At 30.4% G+C, this 12500-nt stretch overlaps 1 protein-coding gene across 1 annotated transcript in view; it reads left to right on the top strand.

Moving 5' to 3' along the window:
* LOC122265849 (extracellular serine/threonine protein CG31145-like) overlaps window positions 1-2574 on the top strand; it is a 44595-nt gene extending 42021 nt beyond the window's left edge. The window contains 1 exon segment of the mRNA XM_086532894.1: window positions 2350-2574. Coding sequence (XP_086389020.1) covers window positions 2350-2542 — 193 coding nt within the window. The 3' untranslated portion in view covers window positions 2543-2574.
* The last annotated feature ends 9926 nt before the right edge of the window (window positions 2575-12500 follow it).

Here is a 12500-nt window from a genome sequence, read left to right as displayed (position 1 = left end):
CACACACCACACACTCCCACACCCTCACCCACAACCACACCCGAGCCCCCCCCACACACGCCACACAACCTCAAACTCATAACACACACACCCACCCACCCACACTCACAAACACACTCTCACACCCCCACCCCACACACACCACACCCACATACACTACCCACCCACCCCACTCACACTGCACCACCACTATCACACACACTCACACACTATATACCCCTAAATCTAAAATATCTAACTCAATCTTAAATCAATAAAAAAATAAAAATTTATAACAAAAAACATCTAACTAAAAAAATATCTAAATATGTATAATCACACAATCACAAAAACAAGATATATAAAACTAATATAAATATAACAGTATAAATAATCTCATCACTGTATATATATCTATCAAACTCCTAACAAACTCACTAAACTAGTAAAATGAAAACAACTTAAAAATAAATACATCCCTACAGAACTATATATATAAAAATATATATAACAAACACTCAGTCACAAGAAAACTATAACAATAAATATTTATGTATTATATGAATACAAAATCTAAAGATAATAACTCTCCAAATGAACAATATATCAAAAAATAAATATCTAAAAATATAAAAAATATAATTCATAATAAAATGACACAACATAATATATCTATATATATATATCAATCTAAAAATATATATATAAAAATCCTATATAAATATATAACTATTATGAATGTATTAATATCCCAAAAACAAACTTCTAACTAAAACTATCTCTAAAAAAAAATACAAAAACTGATAAAAATATAACAAATAATAATGATCAATCAAACCCACAAAAACAGGTAACAATGAGTAGAGACACACAAAGTAATCATGAATACTCTCAAACACTCGACACTACATATCACAAACATCAATCACTCAAAACACTAATTACAGTAACTTCTCAACAGAAACTACTAAGTAAAATCACCAACAAACACACATACACACCACATCACACAATCCACAGCTCCTCACACACACACAACACACACACACAGAACATATTACTTACAGACACCACATCACACAACAACACACACACAACACACACACACACACCCACAACCCACCCACACACACACACCACACACACCCACACACACACACGCACACACACACACACACTCACACACACACACAGATCACACACACTCACACATCCTCTCACACCCCCCCCCCCACTCTCTCTCTCTCTCTCTCTCTCTTTCTCTTTCACTGTCTCTCTCTCTTTCTGTATATACTTTTCTTTAAGTTCAAATCTACACTTATCTTGAACTATTTTTACTCGTCTAAGATTTCCTCACCTTCCGCATTCCACGAGTGAGATTCTCCACCTTTTATGCCATGCTTCCGTCGCTTATTTCCCTTTTCAGCAGAGATACCAGATACCTTGTATCGCGTTCCTTCAACATATCAAAGTTAGGAATCTATCCTGCCTTACCTGTGTTTAATTAGCGTTTCTGAAAGGTCGGGTACCCTGCTTATTGCTTTGGTAATAATCTAATAATTCATGCACGATGAAAGTTATATTGTTGATACTCTGGATAGCAATAACAGAGCTAATTGCCATAGGAATTATGTTCACAACAATGTTAATAATAATGGGGTAATCAATATTGATGTGGCTATATGTTAATGAATATTTAAATCAAATAACTAGTAGTAATCAATATTGATAATGTTATGTTTCTGCAATAACAGTGACGAATGATATACAGTACGTTGCCACAACGACAAACGGCAAAAGAGTAATAGTGCCTTTTGATATCTGATTTGAATACGACGGCACCTCCGGTCTCAGATCCCTAGTGAAGGTTATGTTTTCTCAGTATTTCCGACCTTGCAAATAGGCAAACGCAGAGAGCATTGTTGGCCGCTGAATTTGCATGACGTCTTATTTTTTAAACCTGTGTTACCCGTGGACACTTTTATGGAGTTAGAAAATGATAATAGAATTGAAAATGCAAGAGAAGATTGGATAACTTTTTATTGATTGGTCACTCGGTCAAAAAAGTAAATCATTTATTTTTTTCCCAAATGGTCCATTGTTGATGTTAAAAAAATATATATATGTCATGGTTCAAACTTTCTGATGATTAAGTCATTATCCGCGGAATTTCAGTGCAACAGATAATTAAAAGGCAACCGAAAATAAGTTTATTTTGTATTTGTTATTCGACTCACATTTTTTTTTCAGCTCTTTTCTTTCTTTAATTCAGCGTACAGATTATCTCCAGATTTTCGTAATAGCTTACCATTCCCGTCCAGTTAAACAACAGCCGGCTCCAAATCTCCTGACTTTGCCCTCGCCTCCCAGGTACCACTCCGGCGCCACGCCCCTGAGCGAGGCTCTGCGAAGCTCCCTGAGCGCTGACCCCCTGACCCCCGTTCTGTGGGAGCCGCACTTGCTCGCCCTCGACCGCAGGCTCGGCCTCGTACTGCAGGAGGTGCGGGGCTGCCTCCGGAAGGCCCGCGATCCTTCGAGTGTCATTGTCCAGGACTTTCATTAGAGCCGGCCGAAGGAACGGACGCGCCCTGTGAACAGTGGTATCTGTCTGTAGGCCACAGTGAAAGAAAATCATGTATTAGATCTGCCCATAACTTCACACACGCATGTGCAGTGGTTGTGGCGTTTAAGTATCTAGTATATATAGTTTATATATATATATATATAGAATATATATATATATTTATATATAAATATATATATATATATAAAACAAATTTGTAAAATATAGTTAATAATAGATATATATATCTATATATTAAATTTAATATATTTATATGTGTGTGTGGGTGTGTGTTTGTGTGTGTGTGTGTGTGGGGGTGTGTGTGTGTGTAAGGGATGTTTATAAATACTTTCTCTCTCTCTCTCTCTCTCTCTCTCTCTCTCTATTCTCTCTCCTCTCTCTCTCTCATCCTGTCACTCTCTCTCTCTTATCTCTCTCTCTCACTCTCTTCGTCTTTCTCTCATATAGATGTTGGTGTGGTTGGAGTTAATTTAGCTACACATGGTAGCTTTATGTAAAAGCTACAGCTGTGTGAGCGAGAAATAGCAGGGTAGACCCTGTGATATGTTTTACCAAAAGGGTCGTTCGGGCCACATCATGCATGCCCAGCAGAAGAAATCTTTTCATTGTTATACAGCTTGATAATCCTATGTGATGTGCCTGATCTGAAAATATGAGTGTATATATATGTGATACATATTGAGTTTGAATCGCTACACAGCAAGGCTGGGATAAGTGAACTGACAGACGAGAATGACAATAATGTCTTAATGTCATAATCATTCCTTTTGGGAATTCTGTGTCACGCCTTCGGCCACTGGATGTCAAAAGGCTTCAACGTGGAATGGAAGGTGGTTTCTCCGTCTCTCGTTTATTTGCTGCATGACGCATTAAAGGGTACGGAGTGAAGGGCTTCAGCGTGAAAGAAGGGATATTTAGTTGTTTCTTCCTGGCTGACAGACAGAGGCAAATGTCAGGGATCCAAACGGATATCGGAGATCAGTTCATCTCAGTTGAAACGCCAACGCAGTTCTATATACACACGCACACATTTATTGATATATATTTGTATGTATATATGTATATATATATATTATATTATATATATATGAAATATAAAGATATATATATATATATGTATATATATATTTATATTTGTCTATCTATCTATCTATCTATCTATATATATAATATAAATATATTCAACCACGACACACACACCCTCACACACACACACATATAGATATTTATATATATATATATATATATAATATATATATATATAAAGATATAGATATATGTATATATACTTTATATTATTATAGAGATGTATATATATATATTTTTAGTATATATATAATTTACATATATATTTTATAATATATTTCAATATATATAAAATATAGGCACACACACACACACACAGTACTCACACACACACACACACACAACTCACACACATCATATATAATATCTATATATATAATATAGATATTATATATATATTATATATATATATATATATATACATATACTACTATATATATATGTTATATATAATATATCTATATATATATATATAAATAATAATTATATTTGTATATATATATATATATATATATATATATATATTATATATATATATTTATATACATATATTTATGATATAAAAATACATATATATAATAATATATATATATATATAAATATATATAATATATAGATATATATAGTTATATATATATAAATATATATAATATATCAGTATATGTGTGTAAACATAATACTTATATATTTACTTTATGATTATATAATATATATAAATATATATATATATAAAATAAATATATATATATATAATATATATATAGAATATAATGTTTTATAAATTTACTGTATATTATATTATTGTATGTAGTAGTATTATGTATGTATTATGATATATATATATATATATAATATAGAGATATATAAATATATAATATATATATACATATATATGTATGTTATGTATTATGAATGTATAATGATATATATATATATATATATATATAGAATATATATATTTATATATATATATATATATAATATACACACATGTTGTTGTTGTTGTTGTGGGTGGTGTTGGGTTAGATATAAATATATATATATATGATATAGTAGATATATATAATAAAATAAAATCTCTAACTATAAATAAATATAAAAATTTTGTGAGTGAGTGTGTGCCCGCGCGCGCCATTGGCGAGACGAGTTTGTTTGGGTTGAAAATTTCCCATCGATTATGTTGTTCAATGTTTTGTTTTGGGTTGTTTTTCCCTTTTGAGCAAATGTTTCGTTTTGGGTGTATTTAATCTGAAATTTGTTGAATCGTAGCGCGCGTCTGTGTGCGTTTTTTATTGGATACTTTAGTAGAATGTGACAACTCTTAATTTTTCCGCTTAGCAGTTTTTTTAAAATTACTTACTACTAAGGAAATTTCTGTTTGTCTCAGGCCCGTTTCCCCCTAAGGGGACATTTTACCAACGGCAATGACCCCTCAATCGTTTTTTTTTTCTCCCCCCAGGGGGATTGAGCATTGAGGGGGGTATTAAATGAGCATTGGGAGGTAGAAAGAAACAACGGAGAAAAGACTCTTTTTACCTATCGAGTTCACCGACATGAAATTTTCCGAGATATTATGTTTGTTTGTTTTAGATTAATAAACATCCAAATCCAAACTTTAAAAAATTTTTTATCAAATACAAAAAAGTTTTGTAAATTAAAAGAAATCAAAGCTATTATACAATGATTCATGGTGTGAGATGATGGTAAATGTTTAAGAAAATATAAACATAACATGAGTATTTTTTTGGGCCCTATTTTAAAACTCATGCAAGCCTGGTTGAAACTAAAACCCTTTCTAACACGAATCTAATGTTTTCATATGTAAACCGAAATACTTCGTATTAATCTGTGTTCACACATAACATTTTGTTTTATCTTGGAATAACAGAATTTTATACTACCTCTTTTTTGTGCTAGAACTAATTATAATAGAACTGATTATAATATTTAATTTTTTCCGATTTTTTTGATTTTTTAGTTTACTACTGCGTATGTCCTTATGTTAGTGAATTGTGCCGTATATTTTTTATACAAAATGGGAAAAATAAATTAAATAGATTACTGTGACTTTGTTTTTTATTCACAATTTGAGGTAATATATCCCACTCCCCCCCAACCTTTTAAGGGAAAAAAAACAAAAAAAACACGTTCCCTCCCGGTCAGGGGAAAACTAAGGCGCTGCAGACACCCGGCTTTGGCGGAAAAGGGAGGGGCGAAAGGGGAAACGCGGCCGATTCACTGCTCCTTTACGGTGTGACGTTTGATGAATGAAAGAAGTCTTTTGATTTAAAATGGGGAGGGGTAGAGACGCAAAAAGATCTTTCTGATATGGGAGCGTGAATTTCGTTTTTAATTCAATCTCAATAAATACATACATAAATATAAATAGATATATAGGGAAAAGAGAAATAGAAAGTATAAAGTAATAGTTACGACATATAAAACCCCTATAGAAAATAGATAAAAAATAGTTAAGGAAAAGAAAAATTTAAAAAATATAGTAGAAGATAGATAAGATATAAAATTTTTAATAGGGGAATGTAGTAATATAGGTAGATAGAAAAGACATAGATGGGTAAAGAAAGATAGAAAGACGATAACATATAATAAAAGGGTAGATATAAATGATAGATACCGATAGATAATAATATGGGTTTGGAAGATAAAGAGAAGAGAGAGAGATAAATGGATAGATATAGAAAAAAAGGGTAAAGAAAGTTTAGATAGATAGATAAACGATTTGGAGCTGCCATAGAGTAGAGGGCGCCTGTTACGAAACGTTCATAAAAGACTTCGAGGTGAAATTCCCGGGTCTCTCTCCTCTTTCTCCAAATTTTAAATCATCTCTCTCAATCTCTCTCTCTCATTCTCTCCTCCTCTGTCTTCCTCCCTCTCTCCTCTCTTCTCTTTTCTCCTTTTCTTTTCAAACTATATTTTTCTATCTTCTCTCTCTCTCTCCTCTCCCTCTCTCCCCCTTTCCCCCCCCCTCTCTCTCTCGCCCCCCCTCTCTCTTTCCCCCCTCTTCCCCCTTCTCTCCCCTCTCTCTCCTCTCTTTTTTCCCTTTCCCCTCTTTTTTTCGCTTCTCCTCCCCTCTATCTTTTTTCCTTCTCTTTTCCCCTCCTCTTTTCCTCTCTCTCTCTCTCTCTCTCATCCCCTCCCCTCTCTCTCTCTCCTCTCCCCCTTCCTCACTCTCTCTCTCCCCTCGTCTCTTTCTCCTTTCCCTCTTTCTCACCTCCTTCAAAACTATATTTTCTCTTTTCCTCTCTCTCATCCTCTCTCTCACCCTCTCTCTCCTCCATCTTCTCTTTCTCTCCTCCATCTTCTCTCTCTCTCTCGCCTCCCCTCTCTCCCCCCTTTTCTCTCTCTCTCCCCTCTCCTCTCTCCCCCCTCTTCTCTTTCTCTTTCCCTCTCTTTCCCTCTCTCCCCTCTATCTTCTAAATTTCATTTTTTCCCTCTCCTCGTCTCCCCTCTCATTCCCTCTCTCTCCTCCCCATCTCTTCTCCTCACTCTCTCTCTCTCTCTCCATCTCCTCTCTCTCCCCTTTTCCTCTCCTCTCTCTCTCCACCCAACAATATTGATAACATCTACCGGACATGATAAGGATAATGATATGATAATGAAAAAAAAAGGGTATGAAAAAGAGCACCCAATAATGAACAATAATGATAGTAAAAGGGTAGAGATGATAACAATAACAATAATGATAATGAATATAACAACAACCCAAAATGATTATAAGAGCAGTAATGATGAGGAAATAAAGTAATTAATTAATCATTTCATGATAATATCTAATCAAGAAAAACATTTTTGCAATCAAAATATATATTTTAATAAATATATATATTATATATATATAATAATATATGTAGTATATATATGTGTATATATATTATGTACATAAATTTTTTATTTATCTATTTTTTGGTTTTCCCTTTTTTTATCTATTTAGGTTTTTATTTAGTTTTTTTTATTTACACAAAACACACACACACACACACAAAAAATAATAATATATATATAATAAAAATATATAAATAAAAGAGAGAGAGAGAAGAGAGAGAGAGAGAGAGGAGAGAGAGAGAAAGAGAGAGAGAGAGAGGGGAGAGAGAGAGAAGAGAAGAGAACAGATGGAAAAGATAATAGATAGATAGATAGATAGATAAATAAATATATATAAAAAAACATATATATAAAGTACATATATATAAAATATATATTATAGATATATTATATAAAAATATATAAAAAAATATATACACACACCAACATATAATTATATAGATAATGTGTGTGTGTGTGTGTGGTGGTGGTGTGTTTGTATATATAATATATATATAATATAAAATATTTTATAATATATATATATTAATAAATATATATAATATATACATATATTAATAATATTTTATAATAATATATATATACATTACAAAAATATAATATATATTGTTTTATATATTTAAATATATAAATTTTATAAATAAAAAAATATGTGTAATAAAAAAAAAATATATAAATATAAATATATATATATATATATATATATTATATGTAAAACTGTATAAAAATATATATATATAATATAAAATATATTATAAAATTATATATATATATGTGTGTGAGTTACATGTGTGGTGTCTGTTCTTTTTTGTGGTAGTTTTGTGGTGAAATTTATAACCAAAAACAGCACCAAAAAAGGAAAAGAAAAGCTTTAAATGTTCCGCAAACGAAACACAAAAAGGGAACGATGAACTGACCATTAAGATTTAAACGAAACAGATATAAATTTGGAAAAAAAAGCTCATCCCCGTGGGAGAATAATAAAATATGAAAAAGTCATAGTTCCGTGCATCAGTGTAAAACAAAATATTATTTAAAGCGTGCTCCAAAACGGGAAAGTATTTTTTTGAAAATGCTTGTGGTTCGCGAGATTATAGCTTTACCTTAACGAGTTCTAAGGGATAACAACATAAAAGTGATAATTTTTTTTCCCCTAACAAAAGTACTTTTAAAAAGAGAGGGGGAAGTGGAAAAGGGGACTGGAAAGTATGAGTGGAAGGAGAAAAGGGGTAAAAAAAGATGAAAGGGGAAAGGGAAAAGGATGAAAATAGAAAAGAGAATGAAATAAAGAAAGGGGCGAGAACCGAAATAGAAAGAATGATTGCAAGGGGAAAAACGGGGGAAAATACCGGTTTTTCCAAAGTGCATTATGTGGCTTACGTTTATGGATGTATGGGGGAAAGTATATACATATATATATAAATATATAATATATATATAAATATATATATATAATATAATATTTATATATATATATATATATACCCCACACACAACCACACAAACCCCACACCCCCAAAAAAAAAAAAAAAAAAAAAAAAATATAAAAAATAAAAATACAAATATATAAACAATATATAAACACAAACATATATAAAATATATATAATATAAATAATAAATATAAATATATAAAATATATAAAAACATAATAAACAATATTTTTAAAAAAATATAAATATATATAATAATAAAATATAAATATATATATAAAATATATATTTTATTAAATAATATTACATATATACATATATATAAAGAAATTTTTTCCTTTCCCTGACTTACTATGTGCCCCTTACAGGCAGGATACGAATTTTCACGACAATTCCCACGAGCACCCGGAAACAACGGAACACAAATTTAATCCCAAATCAGGGAAACCCAGTTATTATTATGTGAAAAATGTTAGAGTGCAGTAACGCATTTTAATATATAAGAGAAATTTACCTCCCTGACCGGATTGTGATTTTCCCTTGCGCCCCAGTCTCAGGGAAAATTGTCCGGAAAATTCCTATCACTGCTCTCTAAAGGCACATAGGTAAGTTTCCATGATGCTCAAAGGGGCCCTGGTTGGACAATTCTTTGCGGTCGAGTAGCCGATCGTTTTCTTTCACCGTACCTGTCAATCTACGGCACATTTTTTCGAGCCCCCGGTCAGGGAGGTAAAATTTCATAAAATATTAAATGCTTACGCATTCAACATCTTTCTAAATATAATATAACAAAAAATATAAAATCATATAAAATAAAATATAAAAGGGATAAATGATAGATAGACGATAGATATTAGATTGATGGTATATAAATATAATTAATATATATATATAATATAATATATTATATATAAAATGTAATAATATGTATGTAGTAGATGATATAATCCACATAGATACATTGCATTTTATATATATATATATATAATAAATATATATATTATATATATATTTTTAATACATATATGTATGTATATATATGTATAATAATACACAACATAAAATTATACATATAAATAGATGAATGATATGTATAATATAATATATATATATATATACGATATATATTAATTAAATTAAAATTATAAATATATAATGATATGGGATTTTGAAAAATATATACTTTTATATAACATATAAAATATTTAGATATGAATAAATAATATATAAAACATACATATATATATATAATATTATAATATATATATAAATAATAATAATAAAAAATATATATACATATATATTATATATATATTATAATATATATATATATATATAATATTTTTAAATATTTAAATAATATTAAATATGTAGTTGTGTAAAAACAGAAAATAAATATTAAAAAAATACAGACACAATTTTTACTGCAAAGTGTTCACTGGCATTTTAATCCCTCGAGGGATAAACAACGACCCCCTCCCGCCCCTCCCCCTCCCCCGCCGGCTAAACCCAGCCCCCCAAGCAGCCCCAATGATCGGGTTTAGAAGATTCCAGATTACCCAAAGGCAACTACATCGGGGTTTTTGTGTTTTTTTGTTTTATAATTCTTTTAAAAATCTTATATCCTATTTAGCGCTCCCTTCTTTTGTACCCTTTCTCTCTCATTTCTTTCTGTCTCTCTCATATATTTGGTTAAATATTTCATAAAATATACTAAATATATATATATATATAATATATATATAAAATATATATATAAATATAAAGTATGTATTTAAAATTAATATATATTAAAAAATATATATATATAAATATATTATATATAATAAAAAATAATATAAAGAAGAGGAGAGAGAGGGGAGAGAGAGAGAGAGAGAGAAGAGAGAGAAGAGGAGAGAGAGAGAAGAGAAGGAGAGAGAAACAGAAGAGAGAGAGAGAGAGGGGAGAACAGAGAGAGAGAGAGAGAGAGAGAGAGAGAGAGAGAGAGAGAGAGAGAGAGAGAGAGAGAGAGAGAGAGAGAGAGAGAGTCTGCCGTCCTCGGGAATAAACCGCGAGGGCAGTACTAGACCAATTAGACCACACGACCCAACTAACCTGTTCCCGAGGGCGGCAGAGGTTCGAATCCGGGTCAGGGAGGGTATGTTATACACACACACACACACACACACACACATATATATATATATATATATATATATATATTATATATGTGGTGTGTTTTTGGGGTTTTGGGGTGTGCCCTGCGGTTTTATTCCCGAGGACGGCAGACTCTCTCTCTCTCTCTCTCTCTCTCTCTCTCTCTCTCTCTCTCGCTCTCTCTCTCCTCTCTCTCTTTCCTCTCTCTCCTCTCTCTGTCTACTCTCTTCTCTCTTCTCACTTCTGTCTCTCTCTCTGTCTCTCTCTCTCTCTTCTCTCTCTCTCTCTCTTCTCTACTCCTCTCTCGCTCTCTTCTCTCTCTCTCTCTCTCTCTATATATATATAAATATATATATATATATATATCTTATATATATATATATATATTTTTTATATATAATACCTACAAACATAACAATATATATATATCTATATATATATAAAAATTATATATTTTTAAATCTTTTTTTTATATATATATATATGTATATATATATGTATGTATATATACCCATATATATGAAGAGAGACAGACAAGTACTGAGAGAAAGAAAGTTACAAAAAGAGAGGAAGAGACGCATGAATATGGATATCAAGATATTAAGACATTATAAAACAGAATCACAAACACCCGAATGTAGTTGCACCTTCTGGAGTTAATCTGGAATCTTCTGAACCGATCCATTGGGGCTGCATTGGGGGCTCGCGTAGCCCGGCGGGGGAGGGGGAGGGGGGCAGTCGGGTCGTTGTTTATCCCTCGAGGGATTAAAATGCGAGTGAACACTTTGCAGTAAAATTTGTGTCTGTATTTTTTAAAAATCATTTTCTGATCATATATACACACATACATATACATATATATATAAATAAATAAATTATAATTTATATATATATATATTTTATTATATAAATATATCACTAAGTATATATTACGTATCTATCTATATAATATCATATATATATTATATCTCTATATATTATGTATGAAGTATATATTATATCTCCATATCTAAATATATATCTTGTAACAATATAAGTATCTAACATCTTATTATATCTCATCTATATATCTATATAAATTTAAAATATATAATCTATCTATATCTAGTAAATAATATCAAAATTGTATCTATACTCTACATAATAATATTACTATGTTAATATTGTATGTGATATATATATTTACATATTATAATACAAAAAGACTATCTATATCTATTATATATTATATATTAACTTATCAAATATATTCTAAATATGCATATGTATATGTGTCTATTAACAATCTAAACATAATATATAAAAAAAATATATATCTATAGATATATATATATATATAAATTAATATATATATTATATATCACATCACATCTAATATTATGTTTATCTATCATTCTCTCATATATAATATAAATATATCTGAATATTCTATATATCTGT

This window comes from Penaeus japonicus, unplaced genomic scaffold (assembly GCF_977035675.1).
Source record: "Penaeus japonicus unplaced genomic scaffold, GWHDUDI00000001_assembly GWHDUDI00000038, whole genome shotgun sequence".
In the NCBI taxonomy this organism is placed as follows: Eukaryota; Metazoa; Arthropoda; class Malacostraca; order Decapoda; family Penaeidae; genus Penaeus; species Penaeus japonicus.
The sequence above is the reverse complement of the archived record's forward strand: the minus strand, read 5'-3'. Positions and strand labels throughout refer to the sequence as shown.